Genomic DNA, 24,834 nt, shown 5'->3' with positions numbered 1-24,834 from the left:
GGCATCTGTTAGTACCATTTTTATAAGTCTTTGTATGACTTGGCCTGGATTCAAACCCGCGACCTCCCGCTTCCGAAGGGATGCTTTATCCCCCAGGCTACCGGAGCGGTCCAATGATAAGTATGTAATTATTTATTACTGATAAATGTAGGTCTACGGCCCAAACAACATGTGTTGTCATATACAAATAGTTAGAGATCTCTGATGAATATAACTGACGGATAAATATGTCCATTTAAGTCAATTGTAAAAGGAAATCTTCAATTTAAAATTACCCGGCAAATATTATTGGATAATTATACAGAAATACACTTTTTAAACATTTTCATAACCCTATAAAAATCTAACACTCAACATTTCTTCTCAGTAGGACACAGCTAGTTTACATATTGCTCCATAATTACCTTTAACACATTGCTATGTTAAATATTTTTGAATAATTACCTGTAACACAGTTCTAAGCTAAATATTTCTGGGTAATTACTTTAGACATAGCAGTAAGCTAAATATTTCTGGGTAATTACTTTAGACATAGCAGTAAGCTAAATATTTCTTGGTAATTACTTTAGACATAGCAGTAAGCTAAATATTTCTTGATAGTTATTTTTTGCACAGTACTAAGCTAAATTCGGATGCGGGAGGTTGTGGGTTAGATCCCCGGCCAAGTCATACCAAAAGCTTACAAAAATGGTACTAACAGCTGCCTCGCTTGGCGCTCAGCATTAAGAGATTTGTGTTAGGACTGGTCGGCCTGGTGTCAGGATAATGTTACTGCGTGGGACATCATGCTACATGTCTGCGGCATGATGCCCCAGTGCTACACATAACTATAAACTGCCACACTGCAGACATCGTAGCGATATGACTGAAAAATTGCTAAAATTACGTTAAAATTCCAAAACACACACACACAGTAAGCTAAGTTTATCTGGATATTTACGTTAGACACAGTTCTAAGCTAAATATTTTTGGATAATGACTTTTGACAGTTCTATGGGCATGCATATTATTTATAAGCCTACTAAATGTATGTATATGATATCTGAAGGGTGGATATTTGACAATAAAGAGAAACTTATTTTCGCTAACATAAATACTATCAACAGCACACAATCTACAATTTCCACAGATTTTGCTGTGTAAACGATTTCATCCTGATTTAAGCAGAAATAATGATATCGTGGTCAGCCATCACCTACACCCTGATGTATCAATACTCCATCAGATCCTAGTCTGACATCACCTACACCCTGATGTATCAATACGTCACTAGATCCTAGTCTGACATCACCTACACCCTGATGTATCAATACGTCACTAGATCCTAGTCTGCCATCACATACACCGTGATGTATCAATACGTCACTAGATCATAGTCTGCCATCACATACACCCTGATGTATCAATACGCCACTAGATCATAGTCTGCCATCACATACAGCCTGATGTATCAATACGCCACTAGATCCTAGTCCGGGGCCCCGAGTGGCCGAGTGGTCTAAAGCGCTGTCCGTTACGGATCACTGCCATCTCACCTCTGTCTGCGTGGGTTCGAGTCTCGGATTCGGCCAACGTGGGTACGTGAGAAAGCATGCCAGTAGCTTCTCGTGGGTCGGTGGTTCTTTCCGGGGTTTTCCTGGGTTCTTCCTCCACCATTAATACTGGCCGCCATGTATAGCCTATCGTGTGCTGAAAAATGGCGTTAAACCCTACAACAACAACTACAACAACAACAAGATCCTAGTCTGCCATCACCCACACCCTGATGTATCAATACGCCACTAGATCCTAGTCTGCCATCACCTACACCCTGATGTATCAATACGTCACTAGATCCTAGTCTGCCATCACATACACCCTGATGTATCAATACGTCACTAGATCATAGTCTGCCATCACATACACCCTGATGTATCAATACTCCACTAGATCCTAGTCTGTCATCACCCACACCCTGATGTATCAATACGCCACTAGATCCTAGTCTGCCATCACCTACACCCTGATGTATCAATCCGTCACTAGATCCTAGTCTGCCATCACCTACAACCTGATGTATCAATACGTCACTAGATCCTAGTCTGCCATCACCCACACCCTGATGTATCAATACGCCACTAGATCCTAGTCTGTCATCACCTACACCCTGATGTATCAATACTCCACTAGATCCTAGTCTGTCATCACCTACACCCTGATGTATCAATACTCCACTAGATCCTAGTCTGCCATCACCTACACCCTGATGTATCAAATACGTCACTAGATCCTAGTCTTCCATCACCCACACCCTGATGTATCAATACGTCACTAGATCCTAGTCTGCCATCACCTACACCCTGATGTATCAATACGTCACTAGATCCTAGTCTGCCATTACATACACCCTGATGTATCAATACTCCATCAGATCATAGTCTGACATCAGCTACACCCTGACGTCACCAGACTCCACTAGATCCTAGTCTGTCATCACCTACACCCTGATGTATCAATACGTCACTAGATCATAGTCTGCCATCACCTACACCCTGATGTATCAATACGCCACTAAATCCTAGTCTGCCATCACCTACACCCTGATGTCACCAGACTGCACGAGATCCTAGTCTGACATCACCTATACCTTGATGTAAACAGACTGCACTAGATTCTGGTCTGCCACCACCTATACACTCTGATGTAACCGGACTAAACGATATCCTAGTCTCTCATCACCTACACCCAGATGTAACCAGACTCCACGAGATCATAATCAGCCATCACCTACACCCCGATGTAAAATGGGCTGGTCAAATTATAGTATAAACATAAGATACTTCACATAAGCAGCCGACTTCATTCTACCTACTGTATTATATGATGTCAGCATTTGATCACAAGGCAAATCTTTGCAACCCTTAACCAAAACTAGATACATCTGATCGTGTAATTAAATCACCTGATAAAACAGCATTTGAAATCGTCTTGGTCACTGAAATTTTTTTTTATAAATTGAAAGGTTACTGAACTTATTTCATGCAACAAATATACTTATATTCCTATGCGTAAGATGCATTTTGTTCGGTGTCTCTGTGTCATCTGCATTTTTAAAGTAGCTTTAAAAATGTTCAGTCATATCACTACGGTCTCTGCAGTGTGAAAATATATAGTGATGTCTAGCGCTGGAGAATCATGCTGCAGACATGTAGTATCATGTCGCACCTAATCACGTTATTCTGACACAAGGCCGACCAGTACTAACACTAATTTCTTAATGCTTAGCGCCCAGCGAGGCAAATGCTGGTGCCATTCTTATAAGTCTCTGGTATGACTTGGCCTGGGTTTCGAATTCGCGACCTCCCGCATAAGAGGCGGATGCCCTAACCACTTAGACCACCGGAGCAGTTAAGATGCATTTTAGCGACGTTGGGAAAACTATACAGTCAAATAAGAATACTATTTTGAAATCTGCACTATAGGATATTGGTTCAAAACAATTTATCAGGCGCAAATTTATTTTATTTTTTGCTAGCTAACATAAAATGGATTCTGAACCATTTCACTGTGGGTAAAAAGATATAGTTCCTATATAGTTGTCAAATGAAACAAATCAATAATATCCTTATTATAATGCAGCATTGTACGTTTTCATATCTTGCCAGTCGTCTTAAAGAAAACTTTTGTTTCAGAGACATCTGCATCCATTCCATAGTTTTAGAGGCATTGTACTTCATTTAGTTTGTCCAGAGGTTTTACTAGTATCATTAATTTGGAGCAATACCATAAGCATAAGGTAGAACACACCTGTGACCTAATTTGTGTGCCTTTGCAACAATAATGTTGAACACATACAAAAATGTATTCACATAGAAGAAAAATGTGTTCATCTTAACGAACTTCCTTAGCGAGTACCAAGGGGACACGCTCAGACAATATTCTACCAGACCGTTCTCATTTTGCATCAACAATTAATAGTTCGTGACGTATATTGCGTTTCATAAACATTAGTTAAACATATTAGGGTTATACTCCGGAAACAAAAGTGTCACGTCAGACGGCCGAACAGATGCAATGCGTTTATATAAGTCCATTATTTGTTGCTGAGCAGAGTATGACAAAAACAAAGAAAGAATCTTTAGTTTACTCTTTGCATTGCAGAAACTGTATTGCTTTCCATCAATCCAGGCGAATTCTCCAACATGCAGCAATCCAAGAGTACGTGCAGCTCGCATACCGGAAAGAATGACGGATGACATGCTGTCACAAGCTTCTCGTGCTGCTGTCCATGACAGTTGGTCAGGTCCTCGGGTAAACAATGTCTCGTTTCCTGTGTAAAAGAGATACTATGTGATTCAGTGAGACAGTAAATATCATATGTGACACTTGCGTTTGATTACCCCATTGCAAGTTCATATAACACTGTACACCCCAATACCAATTTTCATGTATACCGCATGCTACACGTGAAGTGACCACAAACGTATAAAGGAATTCGTATCCTCGTTTCAAACACAACTTATTAACATATCTTATATAACGTTGTAACCGTGTGTTACATGTGTATTTTCTTTGAATTGATTAATTTATTCTAAACCTTTCAGATTATAATTGCATTTCTTATTTCAGGGTAAATAATCTATTCGAAATGGGTTTGAGGGGCAATGGGAAGGTACGATTAAGTATTCTTGTTTTCTCCCATTTGGTAGGATTGTGTGCAATAAAACATTGATTTCTATAGAATTGCAGGGAAATCGTTCTGCAGTGTGAGAAATTAATCTTACGAATTCTTTGGCGTGATGAGAGTGGCTACAAATACCCACCATTTTCTGCAACTCGACGCAAAAATAACAAAATCATGCAGGTGATAGCCACCAGTATCAACTGCCTGTCAACTTGTCAAATAGTGTAATAACATATGTAATGAGTTTATGCTATTTTTAGTATTACAGGTCATGCTCGTGCTTGGTACATTTAAGACTGTGATTGCAAAACTGATATTTCAAGACATTATAATAATAGACATTACACTATAATATTTCGGTAAATGAGTTTCTACTGTGATTGTCACTATTCGTCCCAACCTAAAATAAATAATCAAAAGTCACTCTCATCTCTCCCAGATCACATTGGTGTTATATAACCATGCATCTATTCAACAAATGGACTATATATGAAACAACAATGGTACATACATTTCAGACGTGATATTTCTTTCATAAACCGATGATTTAACATGTATTATATAATACATACATATGTATCTCTTATATATATATATATATATATATATATATATATATATATATATATATATATATATATATATATATATATACACACATAAATACATATGCAACCGAACATGCAATCAGACAAATAGACAGACGTACAAACATGCATACAGCCAAGCATAGTTATATACACATATGTACATGCACACAAATATGCACCGACAGACAGAGAGAAAGTCACACATACAGACAAAAGATGGATGGATAGAAAGACAGACTGAAGGTGAGTAATACAACCTCGCTTTCCACTAGTTTTTTCTTTATACATCCTAGCCCGTTCAAATTGAAGCAAGACTGTCAACAACGAAAGCAGCATTTTAGCGTTAATAGACTTTGACATTACTGTCCAACTTCTGCTTTCAGTAACAATCATGAAAAGAAACAGAAAATAACAGTGCGCGTAAATAAAGAAAATATATCCTTTTGACCTTACATCTTTCTGTATTTGCCGGTAATAAAATCATGTGATGCCGGGTTAAGTAGATTTTACAATTGTAATCAATTGCTACAAGGACTAAAAGTGTGATACACATCCGTATACATTAGTGTGAATCAGTCATGAACAATTGTATTTTGAAAGACAATGACATTATGGATAATGGAATGTTGAGAATATTTATTTGTAAACCTTTTACTGTCATACGACACTTGTTCAGCTCGCTTTAGACAATTTAATTATTTAACATGATAACTTTTAAACCTAATGTAAAAGAGCAGAAATATGTTTGACGCCCAAATCAGTGCAAAAGGAAAATTTATCAACAGGTTTGGAATTTTAGTTTGCTAAAACATCGCTTATGTCTCTTAGAGACATCGAAGCCGCACTTTTCCAGATGGATAATTGCTGCTATCAACAGCCTGTATAATTTTATAACTAAAACTGTACTAATATATGCAATGGGTTATTTTTAGTACTTCACATCTTTCACTTAGACAATTAACAGAGACATTATAAAAACACAAATGACTGTAATATCTCAATAAATGGATGTCTACTATGATTAGAACTATTCGTTGTTCCCCCGAAACAAAACCTGACAATAGAATGGCAACTCCAACCGACCCAATCACAATCGTTATTAGATGACCACGTGGCTAGCTAACAAGACCACTCTGGTGACCTAGTGGTTAGAGAGTCCGTGTCAAAACGCGAGATTTCGCGGGTTCAAATCCCGGCCGAGTAAGAAAATGTTACTCACAGCTTCCTCGCAAGGTGCTCACCATTAAGAGGTTAGTTTTAGGACTGGTCCGCCTGGTATTGACGTAATGTGACTGGGTGTGATATCGGGCTACGTGGCTGCGGCATGATGTTCCAGTGCTAGACATCGCTATAAACTGCCACACTGTACACAACGTAGCGATATGACTGAAAAATTGCTAAAGCTTCTTTAAAAAGCCAAATCTCACATACACACGCACACACAATGATACGATAGCAAATGGACTATGTAGAACAGAGGTGCACAACACGTGGCCCGCGGGCAGGATATGGCCTGCGAACGTTTTCTGTCAGGCCCTCAGGGCAAATTAAAACAACATAGAAATCTGGCCCGTGAACAGTAATTATATTAAAGAAATTAGTGTTTGCGACCCTCGAGTGGTCCTAGAAAATGGAATCTGCCCTTGGCCGAAATTGGTTGTGCACCCCTGATGTAGGAGGTACCACTTTCATGTACTTTCTTTTCAGGAGTGATACTTTGGTGAATACACCGACTATCTTATTTGTATTTTCTAAAACATGTATATGTATCCTTTTATCTTCACGTATTTCCATCCATCCATCCATCCATTCATTATTACATACATCCATCCATCCATTAATACATACATACATACATACATACATACATACATCCATCCATCCATCCATCCATACATACATACATACATACATACATCCATTAATACATCCATCCATCCATCCATCCATTCATTATTACATACATACATCCATCCATCCATTCATCCATCCATCCATTCATTATTACATACATACATCCACCCATTAATACATACATCCATTCATACATACATACATCCATCCGTCCATACATACATGCATACATACATACATACATACATACATACATACATACATACATACATGTATACATACATCCATCAATTAATACATACATCCATCCAACCATCCATTCATTATTACATACATACATCCATCCATTAATACATACATCCATCCGTCCATACATACATCCATCCATCCATCCATCCATCCATCCATCCATCCATACATACATACATACATCCGTCCATCTATTCATTATTACATACATACATCCATCCATTAGTACATACATCCATCCATTCATTATTACATACATATATCCATCCATTAATACATACATCCATCCATACATATATACATCCATCCGTCCATACATACATACATACATACATACATATATACATACATACATACATACATCATACATACAGACAGACATATATACATACGTACACAGACGGTCAGTCAGAAAGATATACATACAGACAAAATTACATGCAGAAAGAAGGATAAAGATTTACTCGCTTACCTGCAATTATTTTTGAATACAAGCTACCCCGTTCAATTTGAAGGAAAAATGCCACCATTGCAAGCAACATTGTAGCATCAACAACGTCCCAAATATAAGTACTTACATATAAGTATCAATATAACACAGAAAACAATAATGCAAGAAATGAGAGTAACGACAACCCTTGATCATTAATCTTTGCTACATTTGCTAATATAGGATCATGTGATTGTCACGGACATCCCTTGTTGTATATTGCTTCACTGTTACTAAAAATATCCGGTATAATTAATCGTGGCTCAGCCATGAAAATAGTATTTTAATAGCAGATTGTTTTGCGACTGATGGGATCTTGAAAATATGTCTTTGTAAATCTGGAATTAAATTGCATACGTACTCTGTAATCTTTCCATACATTAATTGTTAAATTTGATTAATTTAAAACCTGATTTGAACAGTAGGACTGTATATGAAAACCAACTCAGTCACAAAACTTCTATCTATACGTGGACTTTTATGTTTTTTTTTTTTTGTAGTATGACTTTTTTAAAGTTCATTTTTATGTTGCCTGTCCTCAGACTATTTCACACCGGAATATTTAAATAAATTAAGATAAATTTAAATACGACCTAAACTGAATTGCAAGATGATTCTGAAGCTTACTCACACGTGGTTAAAATCATTTAAAATCATTAGAAATGAAATTGATTACAAAGTACTGTTGAGATAGATGTATTCCAAATGAAGAGGACAGGAAGAAGGCACAACAAAGAGTATAATGAAGGCAAAATGAGGAAAACCTTACATTAATTCAAAATGCAATCAGTGGAATCTTTCAAGAGATAAAATTATTTAGTTCAAGACCGAAGCAGATTATGTTCAACATTGTAGGTTTGGAGATACAACCGGTAGAAACCAAGGTAGAGTTTTAACATTTTTACATTTTTATCGGAGCTAAACTGGTTCAAATCATAGTGTCGCCTTTTCCCCGCCACTTTTCCATTCCTTAAATTAAGTTTGTATTTAGGAACAATGTAATGTTAAAAGACGAGCAATTATAAAATTATGATGTTTATTTCTAATTTAATTAAACTTTTATGAAATGAAATTTAGCAGAAATCTATTTAATCCTAAAGAAAATTACAATGTTTAACTATAAAATTGAGAAACAAGAGAAAGACTTACTTTCAAAGCATTGTTAAGCGCAGAGGGACTCTCTACCGAGCCGTGCAAACACCTGTGTGAGTTGGACTTGAGAGTTCATGTTTAATACTATTTCCAGTGACCTCAAATAAAAGTAGTTGTCAACTTTGACGTTTTTAAACTTCCTATTACTAGTAGCAATTTTCCTCTAATCACTTAATTGCCACGCATCGCATCGCAGAACTCTAATTTCACATTTGCATGGGTTTTCTAATTTCACATTTGCATGGGTTTTTCTGTTGCTTCCCGTTTGTATGGCTTATTAGTAAACCTTTTCCAGCCAAATATTGATACTTGAGGGCATGAGTACAAAACAATACCCAACCGCCTAATACAAAGAATTATTCCTATCTCAAATTACTAAAGACGTATGCCTAAAATATCCAGATAATTCCCTACAGTACAAAATTACGGAGGGCTCAATTTACGAACATGATCTTTGATATCGTAAAGTATCGTAAATGCTATACGTTATGTCAATGCATGCTTTTCCCCTCTGAGTCATTACCATTCTTGCCGATGCTGACGTTAATTAGCTGCCAAAATTATGTTAGAGAGAGAGAAAAAGTGAGATAGGTTTTGGGTGGACTGGTGTGTACATAACTGACTCGTTGACGATAATATTGTGAAAGAAAAGTTAATGTCCTTGTACGAGGAAACTAACATTAGTCGATCTGAGCAGATCCGATTATGGGAATCATACCCACACATGTCTCGTCATGAGCCCAGTATCTTAACGACATAGTCTTAACTGTTTAATCGAATGATTTGAGAGCATTAATTTGTCTGGCGTTAGCTGTGGTGTGAAAGGATTTGATTCAACGTACACTGGCGGTATTTCGTGATGGCGAAGATCAATATGGCACCAAACACTAGCAGAATGGAGATAAAACCAAAGATTGAGCCCAGTGCAAAATATTTCGGTATTGTATCTGAAATACAAATATGGTAGGGTGTAAACATTAACTAGATACAATATTGATCAAAATCATTTCTCATAGACGTACATCACGTTCATCTGTAATAGTCAGACAATAGGGCTGGATGATATGACGACTTCATTATTTTCCATATAGTAAAATGATTGTTTAAAAATAATTTTCTGATTTTGAGAAAATTGCTCAAAGTGTCAAATGGCCAAGAGAGTACTGGACGCTGTTATTACACAGAGCACTTTGTAGCAAATCTCGTGACATCTACACTTCCTTGTCAGTACTGTAAAGTGCTGATAATGATCATGTTAAATTCTGTATTTGAAGAATAATGTGGTAGTACTTGAGCCTTATCAACAAAACTTTAGGACATCAAAAAGAAACCAGACAATGTCATGTCAAATTTGCAAGAGAAGAAAAGCAGTCATTTGATAGGTGGTGATTAGACAAGAAAGTTGGTCAAGATTACAAAAATTTCAGATAACTCATAATAGTTGAAGAGTTCAAGAATTAGTGACGTCACGATACAGCTTCATTCCAACGTGGAAACTTTATAAAATACTAGTGGTACAGCTGACGAATATTCCTACGATTACAAAGCGTCTTTTGTCATTAAGTCTTCCGCTCATCTGTCTTCTCGTAAACATCCTATTTCAGTCTATTACGAGCACATCTAAATTTCAATCAGGCACAACATTTACAAATCAAGTTTCAAATTGGACTGACCAGAAATCCTTATCACTCCCGATTTTGTCATATTGCAAAATGAATGACCACGTCATTTATGATTACTATACAATCAGCACTAAGCAAATGAATCAAGATAACGTATTACAAATGCTCACATTTCTAAAAGGTCAAGGTCATGATCATATATTGAAAGCAATTCATTTGATGGGTCAGACAAACAAGATTCTGATTCTATTATGGAAAATTATGAACCATTCATGTCAAACCCATTAGTGATTCTACCAATCCTATTTCTATTACAATTATAAGTGACATGTGAACATCTTTGACTTTTAGTCATAAGCAAGGAAACATGGCATTATTAGTCTAACTTATAAAAATTAACGATTTTAAAAAGAAATACCAATATTATAAGGAAGAGTCGATCTAAATCATAATCCAATAATACAATAAATTGCAAAATTGTAGGAATGTAGGGCTATCCAATGCGCGTTACTGCGATAAGGCGAAGAGATCTACCGTCATGTGGATTAATATCCTATATATACGATATGATCTACTACCTTAAAAAAGGTACAGATAGAACTGATCAACTCTAAGGATTCTCACTCAGTGAAGTCCTACGACGAGACTGAATGCTTCAACGGATATATAATCATTAGCATTTCGAGAACAGTCGCAAGGGCCGACCTCAGGCATCACCTCTACTCTAGTTCGTCTTAGTGAAAATAGACCTTCGACAATTGACGAGTGCCTTACAGAGAGACCACCGCAAAATGTTAGTATACCGCATATACAAATATTTATCCGCTTTCCAACACTAACTAGATTTCTCCAGATTGTATCAAGACAAGAAGATAACGCAACGAACAAGAGCAGGATCAATGATGGAGGAATACTTATATATAGCTCAAAGACGAATACGTATGCTTTTACATGTTAATTACCTGCAGTTAGGCACATTATGGGGTTACCAACAACAAAACATCTGCCAATACCCTTGATATGTTATACAGAGGGATGGCTTGGGATGTGAAATCTGTCAATCTGGTGAACACAGTGATTGACGATACAAAGTCAGTGGTGCAAAGGTGCCAGACTTCCAACTCTCCTGTGGTATATAGGAACCATACAGTGCATTTGAAGGAAATTATTGTCCTTCCAGAACACGTCTTCGAGCAGTCTCCTTACCATAAACTGCAGATGTGTGTTTACGTGACAAGGCAGACATTTAAAGAATGGTATCTATAGGACCATTACCTATTAACCATGTTACCTTGCCGTTTAAGGCCTTCACAATGTCACGCAATAGTTGAAACTATTGATACCCTGCTTTAAACATTTATGTCGTATATAGGAAACAATCAGGGTATTTGAGGGAAATTATTGTTCTTCCATAACTTTTTATGAGCAGGCCCCTTAATATAAACTGTATGTTGACGTACCAATGCAGACATTTAAAGAATGATATTTATAGGATTGGGGTGCACAACGTTTTTCGGCCAATTGCCAGATTGCATTTTCTAAGACCACTTGGGGACAAGAAGCACTAATTTCTTTAATATAATTACAGTTCATGAGCCAAATTTATGTGTTGCTTTTAATTTGCCCTGAGGGCCGGAGAGATTATTACTATTATCTTTTATGTTACTTCATTTGCAGCAATGATATCCAGCAGTTTTTAAACATAATAACCTATTAATAAATTACTGATATTGCTTCCATTATTGTTACCTATTATGCTAATATGCAGCAATTTGATATAAACAATGATAGGTATTATGTAATAACTGGCTGATACTGCAAATCATTCTGATGGCCGCTGAATCAAATACAAAACAAATATTTTAAATCATTACTGCTAGCAGTATTACGGAAACCTGGTGGAATGTTGCTGTTATATTGCAAATATATGTTTCCTATAGTTGAAATGCACCTCCACTTTGTAAGGTATTCTAGCTGAGAAACTTCTAAGATGACATATATTTCCACAGAAAAGTGTTAACTACTATATATTTGTTTCATTTGTTGGTAAGCATTGTATTGATTACCTGTTCAGGAGAAAAAGTAAATTATATTTTGTTATATTTGTTAAAATATTTCTGTCAGGTAAATATAAATGATTATTTCATTTAGAATAGAATTGTTCTAAGGTTGGATGAGCATGCTTTAACCTGGAAAGGTAATACGTTGAGTTTGTTCACATCCTAATTTGCTGTAAGAACAGACACAGTGTAATCTCTACCTTTAAATATACCTTGATGACCAAAATTAAATCACTATCGATTCTAATTGGGTACGTCTGCAGTAGCATGATCAAAACGGTTTTGTTTTTAACTTTGATTTGTTTTTATATACGTCACAATCATTATAACAAACTAGTTTTCTCACATTCACAGCGTGCACGTGTCTCACAAGTCTAAGTACGACGGTCATTATATTAAATATCCGGTACATCCCTAATCTATACCTGTATTGATATTGTTTCACCTCCAAGATTTACATGGGTAAAACATGTGTAAAACAAATATAACTCAACCGAGTATTTTGAAGTGGAAGATCAATATTAGATCAACTGCAATAAAGTCGCAGCGACGCTAACACAATCTCAAGCCTGCGTATTTCCCAAATATAACATAGATAGCCGGTATATAAGACGTCATACTGTATGGTTTCGTTAATGAGGTTATGATTATTGAGGTGATTGCTATGGGTTGATATGGGTTGTTATTACAGCAAACAGTTGCATCACATCATACATGTGGCCCCAAAACGCATCATATCTCATCATCGTTGGCTAATATAAATCACTGACATCTTAAATAAGCTCAGGCATCAACGCGCGATGTTTATTTCCATAATTTTATTGGTGGGCGACCGCTGGCAATTCAATGTTGCCTGACTTCGGGTGCATTGCGTCTTTTACACTACAACTTTATAACGATAGTTTTTCTAATCTAACCGTGAAATCGTTATAATCACATTGGCCGCCTCGGAAGATTCCTTTTTTTTTTTCTTCTTTTTGTGTGGGTGCAGATGTACGAGTTGGGAGTTGTTGGTACCACCTACTTATTATTGCGTTCGCTTATCCATTGAGATGTTTCTTCCTCTATGCAAAAATTCAGGTCAAGGGGTTTTAGGTTGTTGCTGTATCCGCTGTCTTATTATTTAGGGGTTTCTTTCATGTTGTTGTTCTTCTGCACTTTTCTTACTTCGAGGCTCGGATAAGTCTTTACTTTTGGGTGCATATTATGGTTGTACAGTTGCTGCACTGTTTTTGTTGTAGGTTACACTCACGTTATAGTTCACCCTCTGTAGCATATTCAAGGTCAATACATCTCTAACGTCTTCCTCAAGTACACGGGTGCCTTTTGCCAGCACACTAACTGCTTCTCCTATTGAATCAAAGTCTTCTTTGTCATCAGCAATTGCTGCTGGCAAGAATTTACAAGTTTCTGCAGTTCCTCTGTTACTTTATTGCTACCCTTTGTGTGTTTTGGTATTTTACGACTTGGACCCGGTTCTTCTACTGTTCATGTTAGCTCCACAGCACGTCCGGCAATTACCTTTTATTGCCAAATCATAGGCGCAAATGATTAAACCTGAGGTATTCTTTTTCAATATGTTGCAACTGTAACATATCTTTAACAAGTTTCGCCCTGCATTAACATTATAAATTAATTACTGGTGTTCACCAGAAGCTATGCGACGTCACTTATCATACTATTCAAGGACATCACTTGCGAATATTTTATATCGTTGTTAAATTGGCATATCCCATAAGTTATTGTGCGACATAATTGTTTACAAACCCGGACAATATTTTCCCCTGCGAATTGAAGTTCCGGTCAAGTCAATGTTTAAAAAGTTATAAGCATCATTAGTGATCCGCTCTAAGTTGTCACGTAATCATCCGACGAATGGTCAGTAGAAAACCAAGTCCTATATATCGTTGCTATGCGATACGCATCAAACCACGAAATATCATGAGCATGTCACAGTTGTCACGGATTACTTTAGTCACATGTGCGTATCGTTGAATCACCGGCGTTTTCGGGTAGACCTTTTGAAAATATTTGCGCGAGATTCAATTGGTGCTCAAGCATCACATCGTGCTTTGATACAAGATGATTTTCTCTTGAATCCCAATCGTCAATGGTAAGTAGTTCATAGTCGCTAGAACATAAATCGACGGTGGACTATCTTCGTGCCTCAACGCTTTTTGAAAATGTGTTGATTCCATCGGGGAGAATCCATCTTTAGGCATTAAGCAGTAACGGGCTCACTTTCGTAGGTCGATAACACTCTTACGATTTTCCAACACCGTATCATTTTTATTGCTCTACGCACGAATTCACGTCGGTTTCGAGGGCAGTCCACGTAAATGTAGTGCCGGAGATCCCATTCAACAATAATCCATGAAACACCTTTGGTATTTTTAAAATGAAAGACTTCCAGCTCCACCATTTAAAACCACGAATTAGTACATTGTAGGTCGCTGTCTCAATTGCTCTTCAATTGCTTTATCTGAGCACTCATCCAACATCCTTTTTGTTGGTGCTACTAAACAGTTGATGATCGTGTAATTCTCGCTCATGTCAAATCCATTTGGCAAACGTGATAAAGTCAAGTCCCTGTGCATGTCATCGGTTGTGATATACACGAACATCGGTCAGTGTCTGTGACGAAGCTCTTGACAATTCGTGTGAAACGGTTAGATCTATTTCTAATGAACAGGTTTGACAAGTCAAACACAGAGATCTAAAATAGATTGGTTTTGTCAGCTTCAGTTTCAAATTTTTGCTGTGAGCGGCAACACGCCTACCATCAGTAATCTTATAGGATTGAAAGGCTGTGCCCACGGTAAGCCTTCGAATCTAATCTTGTTCACTATCGCAGGTAAGATCGACTCAAATTCGTTCGCGTATATTCTCCATTGCTTTTCTGAACATATTATTGTTCATATGCTTGACAAAAGCTTTCTCAAACGCTTTCGTAACAGATGTGCGCATATACATATTAATTTATATATAAAGGTCCCTCCTAGCGTGCTGACGAAATCCAAGCTCTCGACTAATCTGTGAAACATGCATTCCCAATCTTACAAGTGCAGATTTATAACGTAATGTATAGATGTATTATGTCCTGAGCCTTGGAACAAGCTTAGTGCGATTTAAAAATGTACGTCCAGAATAAATCACGATTGCGCAGTTATACGGGAACATCTACCCACCAGTCACAAGCAAAGCGTCAGACGCTAATGGATAATTGTTGTGTACTTCATCTAAATGTTAAAGTTATTCTAGAACAACTTGAAATAAGTGTATGTGGTCACTATTGATGATATAATTTTGCTCTTATTCATGTAAAAGCTAAAGAAAAATTTCAATCCATCCATTCATAATGAGTACAGCTAGTGAGTGCCTGAGTGTGGAACATTTCATTGTGACCTTAGATGAAGCACGATCATACACTTAGACCGCTGTCATATAAGACAAATTGTTCTGCAAAAGCAACCGAATTTTGAATCTATTCTTCATTGTTGATAGAAACATAGAAAATGTATGTGTGTGTGTGTATATATATATATATATATATATATATATATATATATATATATATATATATATATATGTATATATATGTGTGTGTGTGTGTGTGTGTGTGTGTGCTTGAGTGTGTTTGTGCGTGTGCAAAGTAGGTGTAACCTTGTTATCTTTTCAGCGATTGAAATAATCACCTGTTATTTGCTCCAAGTATAGTCTTTAGAAAAATCAATAATATATTTCTTTGATTTTTTTCCGCATAGCAGCTCCCCGATGAAGAATGTTACATAAATTAAATTTTAACTGTTTCCAAATATGCAACTATACACATACTAAATTTTGAAACACTGTGTCCAAGAGAGTGTCTAAATATAATAAACGTGAAAGCAAGTAGCAATTTAAAGAGAATTTAGTATCATATTTATATGTATATTACCTGCAAAACATTTTCAACTATACAAACGTTATACACGTCAAGACATTATAAGGTTTTACCAGTATGATGTTGTTCTCAAATAAAATACGTACACAAACACCAAACATACACACACACACACACATATTGGCACACACGCATATAATATATATATATATATATATATATATATATATATATATATATATATATATACACATATATATATATATACACATATATATATATACATATATATATATATATATATATATATATATATATATATATATATATATATATATATATATATATATATATTGGTGTGTGTGTGTGTATGTGTATGAATGATCATGACTTACACATCGTTCCTGTATACAAAAAGTTGGTCTACTCTTCAAACCGTGTAAAAGTTCGTGTATTTACTAGCCATTGTAAATTTGCAGTTAAGTTCCATGATTTTTTATTTGATGCGTTTATTCTTTAACCAGATATTAAACAGTCGGGGAGTGGTGATGTGGGTTTCGTTCGTCAACAAAGAAGCGTTATTCCAAATTACTAGTAGCATAATTAAATTAGTACGTTTGTATGTTGGATTATTAAAGTATTTTGCTATATTATTCTTTACAATCTGCACAATACTTAGTGAGTTTGTGTTGCATAATACGTAAATATAAAGCAATCCTAAGTAAACGTTTTCAATGTATATGCTCATGATCATCCACTGTTGTAAGAAAAGCAATATTGGTTAGTTGTCTTTTGCAACTGTTTTTAAGACACTAATCAATAGGTGGCACCATATTTTATGTTATTTACATGGATGTGTAATAGTATAGTCTATACGTTTCAGGGCGGCGTAAAAAACATGTACTGAAGATCACATTTGCACATGCGCAGACGGAAGCACAGGGCATTGTGACGACGCTAATGTCAGCCATTGCCAACATTAAAGCATCCGGCTCTGTCTTACCATTTGTAACCGAAGGTAAAATGAATACAAGTTTACAAATGTAAAAATGAAATCTCTATTAAAGGTTTTAAGGATTGTTTGATATATACTCTTACAAGAAATATAACATAAAATATATCGAATGAAATAAATCCATATCCGTTAATTAGGAAGAACTTTTCTAAGGGAATTACTATATATCTTCATGGTGTAATTATCGTCTTGGCAGACCAAATAGGTATGGACATGCGCTTTCATCCATCCATCTCTAAAGTTCCTTCAAACAAAACAAAGTTTAGATTTTCTAAGACACGTATAATCAAGCTGGTTTTGGATGTACCATGCTGCTTTTCCGACTCACAGAAGCTCTGTATTTATTCCTGCAAATGTTTCTAGTGATATCAGCAATGTTGTACAGTATTTCTAAAATTGTAAATGTAATCTAACAGTCGGCATGCACAGAAACAAAAATATGACAACAATATAACGGTGTTACTTGGAAACTACATTATTATATATCTGACAACCTGGTAAAAATGTTTCATCTCTGACAAGTTTCTGACTCATTTTAAACTATCCGTACGTTTGAAGATATATTGTGTGCTAGTAAATTTATCATTCCTTGATTTCTTCTAATACAATGAACTCCGTTTGTATCGTGTAAACATGTAAGTATATTTTGTATATTGTTCTGCGAAGATTGGTTTATATCAATGATGGATGTTGATTGTGGGTGCAGCCTCAGTATGTTGAGAGGGTGGCAGTTAAACTGTCACATTTCGTACGTGATATTGACTCTTCCTTATACATTAAACTGCATCTACACCAAGGTATTAATGATAGTGATAATTTTCTGTGATATATATACAAGGACCGGAAGATGAAAATTAACATATCACAGCCTAAATGCAGCCTTCGGAACAAATGATCTATGTAGGTTTCTAAGGTCTCGTTTGTAGTATAGCAATAACTATGCGTTATATCCTTAACTCACAAAGATCTACTGAAAAAGGGTGATTGTACTTAATATGTTGGAAGAGGAAGAATAGGAGATTATATACACAAAAATAATTTGCATATTTTCAATTAATTAGTTCAGTTAAAATAGGTTTGTAGCTCATTATTCTCATTTGCTGTTTCTAAATGAAGAATGAATTATTACACCTACATACATGTGTACATACCCCGCTACATAAGAAACACTATCTAAACATGTCCAAACCGGGAATTTCACAACACCATCTTTATTTATAATCTAACAGAAACTGCTTATAGACAACGCTAATTCAAGAATGTTACCGCAAATTTCTCCTAAGTTTCCATCTTAATTACGATAACTTAAACTTACATAGCCGATCAGAGCATACTCTTACATTTTCTCAGAAACCATGTCTGCAACCACATTCAATACCACTGCCATCTTCAATAAATTATCGTTATAATTGCATTGCTGATAGTACTAATGCACATGAGAACATTGTCATGAAATGTAAGGACGAGGTGAGTCGTTGCCTATTTGAATAGTGCATGCTATTTTTGATGTATTGAGATATATTTAAAAAGTACACACAATCTCCTCTTTATCACAATATTTATAAAAAAGGCACATTCATTTTAAATTAAAAAAATAACTCAGCCCGATGATAATCGTTTATGTCAAAGTAAAATATTAAAATTGCTACCACCCTTAATGTATGAATTGTTACTTCACGGTACTCTGACATTTACTATTTAATTTGAACTTCAACGAGTTGCAATGCGTATATAATTGGATACAATTAACAGGTTGGGTTTAATTATCAAATTGTCTGTATAATACTTTGTTTTACTCTATCTATCTATCTATCTATCTATCTATCTATCTATCTATATATATATATATATATATTCTTACAATGTACACTGTAACAAATATATGCCAGGATATGAATATATTTGTTTTCAGGAAACGTGGCTTACTGTGGTTTCTTTCAATCGAAAACTTTATACAACTACAGTCTAGTATATACATGAGTGTCCTATTTACTGAGCATACACTCTATTTATAACGCATACAAATACACTTACTATTATTTCCAACTGAGTCATGATTTGATACAGTCAACTTTGATTTGATGGAGTTAGTGAACTGTTAGTATAAGTGCCCAGTGCGTCCACCACAGAATGTAGTTCTGTACATTTTGCCCTGACTCACAATCCTCCTTGCAAAGTGATACTTAGCTCTTTTTCCCTTCTGAGCTTCTGTTTTGGATTCGTATCTAGCAAATAAGTGTAAGGCACACTTATGATTTAAATATGAAAAATAGTTCTTAATGAAGAATATAAATCACTATAAACATAGCTTGATTAGCTTCTTGAGCACTGAACGTTCAGCCATTAATACAATACGACATGAATAATACATTTAAATGTATTTACAGCCAACATAAATCATTATTCGGCTTTACTTAACACTGTTCCCGATTATGATCCTTCATCCCTATATTCCCCTTTGCATTGGTCGGTTTGGCTGTAAATGTTACCATCATACATAGGTACTAACAGGTTTTAGCGCGTATCTTGCTATGATGGTCCAGAAAGAGAAACGTGGGAATAGACAGACAAACAGACCAAGGAACTGATACCGTGACAGACAGAGTGAAAGAGAGGTTGTGGCTTCGGGGAGACTTACATTAAGATTATTTTGTTTATTTTCTATCCGTATGTATCTCCTTTGATCGTTAGTCTACTGCCTGACCGTCTAACAGTGAAAAAGAAAACAGACTGGGAAGCGACCGTAGGACCTTTATAAAAATGAAAATAATCTGTTTTCAGAACCGAATTATAGACATTTTATCTAAAACGTTAAATAGATTATAGTATGTGTGTGTCCCTTAAACAAGACACTTTCCATTCAGTCTCGAGAGGCTGTTGCGTCTTTGTATCGCTTCCTGGGTATTGTGAAACTGCATACAAATCGCATTAAATGTGTACACATCATCTTTGGGACGACCAGGTCATTGAAGATTACTAGGTGAAAGTTCAGTTCCATGGGTTTCATTAAGCCCAAATTATTTTTCTATCTCACTTCAAATATTTGCGTGTGCTGTGTCCCTTATGCACGAGACAGAAAAACAGAGATATAGAACAAAAGCTGGAAGTATCTCAATGAAGATATGTACCATGTTCAGTTCGTTAGAAAACGGGGATGACAAGCTTTTTCTCGTTTTCCTTTGTCTTTAATGATTAATCAGTGGAAATGATCACTGATATAGATCAAGGAAAGAAAAGCTGAATGTTAAAAAAATCTATTACATGCATAGTATTGCATCATACACACAGACTATATATATATTTGTTATGGCTAATACACTAAAAGTTATCTCGCGAATAAGATTCTTACGTATAGCTGTATAATTACGATGCTTACGTATAGCTGTATAATGTGAATGAAAATTTAATGAATCTGACACCAAACACGTGCGCTTAAAATTCAAAAATGGATTAGCAGAATGCGCCCCGACCTATACATCTGATATGAGAAAATGCTATTGTTTCTAACAGGAACTAATCAGAACATGTAATTTGAATGAGTAATCAAACACGAATTAGCCCTCGTAACATATAAATAAGCATATTTAATACATGGATCTATCATCAAGGATGATCTATATTTATAATGTTACACAAATGTTACATCTACTACACCTGGTATCAAAATATACAATTGACACAACTATAAATAAGGTATGGTTTTGTCATCAAGGGAAATTAAAATATAGAATTTGTACAAATATAAGAATGATCTGTCATCCACAAGCTGGATTAAAACGTAATTATTCAATTTTAATGCATAGAGTATAATGACTGGTCATCGCATGGCAAACCTCTCCTACTCTGACCAGGGATCACTCAAGAGCCACATAATCCGATGCAGACCCATTGGTCCCGAAGCTTTCGTATTTCTCCGATAGAACACCAGTATTGTCCTCTACCCAACATCACTACATAGCAACTTACGTGCTGTATTAAATCCTCCTTTTCCTTAGTTAAGACGAGGCATCCACGATAAATATTATCAGTTCTACATTGAACAAAAATCAGCAGTGTAGCGAGCAAGACACGGTCAAGCCCAAATGCATTATTACACTGAACGTGTTTGTTGTTCTCATCAATTTCATCCTGAGTTGTTATGAATTTTATGTTCATGAAAATTTAGACCTAGTCATTTATGTTCAATCTGAGAGCGGGCTAGTCTTGTTTTCCTATTCTTTATAATTCGATTATTTTAAAACATCAATTCAGCAATTCCGACAATATGGACATTCGTGGTTCTGACAAATTATCCGCAAATGTCAGGTAAGTTGCGGAAAAAGTTAATAAAGTTAATAAATTCTTCGAATTGTTTGTCGGCCTCCAAATATGTTTGTACTTTGCTATTTTCTTTAGGCATTCCTCAGCGATCCATTGATTTGTGTTCATCAGAGAGACACTTGTCCTTCCAGGCTGTGTACCTCGATGTGGTGGCTCGTACTACGTATGTCAGTTTGGTGACGCAACACTCACGTCTCTAAGTGATGCTCTCAAAGTGCAGTTAGTTTCGTATCTCAACCTGGACAGTCGATGGCGCTAAACGCATGGCCCTGTATGTCGTTATTCTGTTAGAAGACATGCCCATAAGCTCAGAGACAGTGTATTCAGTCAATTCGTCCGTAAACTTTCATACAATATTGTCTTAATGACACTGTGCGGGGCGTGTCCTGTCGGTACACGTGCCTTCGGAGATGGGCTTCCTTCGACATGTCTATATAAATGGCTTAAGTCACCACCTCAAACAGCAGGTTACTGACATTTGTGTAGATCTGTATAGTCCAGTTCCGTTAGTGCACCTTGAAATTATGTCCCTGTAGGTGCTTTCTGCCGCCAAAGGTAATAAAGGTATACACTGCCACTTCCGGTGAGCGATTCCCAACAATAGCTGGTGTACCAAGTTCAAGTTTCCGCGACAGTATTCTCTGATATGAAATATATAATTAAAGAATTTCAGAAGGACGATGTATTTTGATAGTGAACATTGAAAGGCAAATTTTATACTGTAGAAAGTCCGCCATTATAAGTAGTTTGTATATTATACAAACTATATATATATAAAGGTATTGTTTTGCAATTAACAAGCAAATGCATATACATCACAGGAGTATATAAGTTATAATCGGATAGTTCTATACTGAAACAAACCATTATAATGAGTGTTGTGGTCTTTAAATTGTATCCTGTACCACTCAAACGCTTTTTTGTGACGGTTTTCACGATACGATACTAACGAATTCTCTCCGAAGACTATTTTGGGCATATTATGATGTATTTAGAAATGTTGTAATATGAATTTTTTTTTATCGTAGAGAGGGGAAAAATGTTGTAATATGAATTATCGGAATATTTACATATTCGACCTCAAAGAGAAATGCATCAAACGATATTTATGCTCTGATGAGATTGCGTCTGAAATGCTCGACAATGGTTACATCGACTTTTTTATATTGAATACGGAAAGATTTCTGTGTGATTTTACTACAGCGAATTTCATGACCGAGTCGAAATTCATGAAAATCTAACATCCGGCAAAGAAAGCACGATAACGTGTCACCAAGTGCAAAAATCTTAAAGAGCAAACAAGCATTCAGTTCCAAATATTACATTCATGACAATGTATCAGGCGGTATAGTTTATATTTAACGAAAATGCATTGCGGTAGCAAAGTCAATGAAGAAACGTGCGACATGATTATAAGGTTTTAACTATATTTTCCATTTCTTCATTCTCTAATGAGAAAACCATTCACTAATACTACAAAACCAATCAGAATGAAGTCAACTATTGGCTAATGTGTCTGTGATTAAAAATAATATTTTTGAAGCACTCTACCATGACATAGTAAATGAAATATTCTTTCAGGTACTTGACTGATTCGTCTGCCTTAACTTAATTACACTGAGATAAATAAATTATGAATTAGTTACTCTGCATAATTAAGGATGCTTTTGTTAGTAATTAGCTTGTCACAAATAGTTTCCATCACGTGTCCTAACACCCTGGAATGTTTAAGACCGTTGAGAAAAAGAAGAAGAAAAAAAAACATTTTAATACGTATTTAAGTATACGCGTGGTACTTTACGATTTGTATATGAATGAAACGATATATATATTATTTCAAAGCAATTTATGTTACTACCAAGATGGTGTGACGAGCGTTTTTCTATGTATACCAGTATAAACTTTATGTTGGATGTAATACTTTAAAGTTACTATACTCTATGGAAGTGGCTTGTGGATCCGCGTAGCAAGAACAATCACTCTGAAGCTACTCATTAAGGGAGGTAAATCATGCTATTAACCTGGCACATATCACAGGACATGTAGCTTTGCCGTCACATCGATTGAGATTATGTAGCTGCTTGTAGCAGAACTATCAGTGGCTATGGAGCTGCTGCGGCTAGGAACTTATGATAGGATAGACGTTTCGATAAGGTTGTGTCATGAAAAGGCGAGGAGACGTCGGAACCAGAAGTCTGCACCTCCTATACGTAATTCTAAAATGGTTTTTTATCTATACTTACGTTTGCTTTTGTCGGTATACATCAACAACTTGTTGACCGTCATCTCCAGAGTTTTAATTGAAATGCGCATATGGTACAGCAACTATTCTCATCTAAAGAATTTGACAATGTCTCAATATAGATTCAGTATAATTTATGGCATCATGATCTCAAGGGAAAATTATCATGAGGATAGAAGAAGCATTTCAAAAGGTGGCCTACAACCCAAAGAGAAAATTAGTAGTCGATATATGTTAGTGCCTATAAATGGTTTAAAAAATGGCAATGTGGTTACAAGGAGACTGGTAATAATAATGAGTCAACTGTTCACTTCTAATACGTAAAGTAATATCAGGCTGGAGGAGATTTCGGTTGAATGCATAATACGCTGTAAATTGTTTATTCTGCTAAAAATAGCAAGCTCAAAAAAAATTGTGGATTGAAACATACATGTATGTGTATAGATAAGATAAGACAAGAGTAGGACTGATGATGAATATGAACCACAGTATTCAGTCTTGTATAGGAAAGAGGAAATTTAACATGTAATGATATACATTAGTTGATGGGTCAAGTCAATGAATAACAAAAGCACGTCATAAAAACTAAATTGATTAGTATATATATATATATATATATATATATATATATATATATATATATATATATATATATATATATATATATATATAAAACCACTTGAAAAAAAAATGA

General features: G+C 35.7%; 1 protein-coding gene across 4 annotated transcripts in view; it reads right to left on the bottom strand.

Moving 5' to 3' along the window:
• Positions 1–24,834, bottom strand: part of LOC149791775 (uncharacterized) — a 62,292-nt gene that overhangs the window by 14,796 nt on the left and 22,662 nt on the right. The window contains exons 1-2 of one of the 4 annotated variants that reach the window (XM_089970281.1): positions 7,829–8,006; positions 4,127–4,309 (exon numbers count right to left, since the gene is read on the bottom strand). In XM_089970281.1, the coding sequence (XP_089826407.1) occupies positions 4,127–4,309; positions 7,829–7,898 (253 nt within the window). In that variant the 5' untranslated portion in view covers positions 7,899–8,006. Of the gene's footprint in view, positions 1–4,126; positions 4,310–5,510; positions 5,678–7,828; positions 8,007–24,834 lie in introns of those variants that run through there. The other 3 variants (XM_089970279.1, XM_089970280.1, XM_089970282.1) reach the window with 3 other exon arrangements.

Source organism: Sinohyriopsis cumingii, chromosome 9, assembly GCF_028554795.1.
Source record: "Sinohyriopsis cumingii isolate HCF-2022 chromosome 9, ASM2855479v2, whole genome shotgun sequence".
Classification (NCBI taxonomy): Eukaryota; Metazoa; Mollusca; class Bivalvia; order Unionida; family Unionidae; genus Sinohyriopsis; species Sinohyriopsis cumingii.
This window is presented reverse-complemented; position numbering and strand designations above follow the sequence as displayed.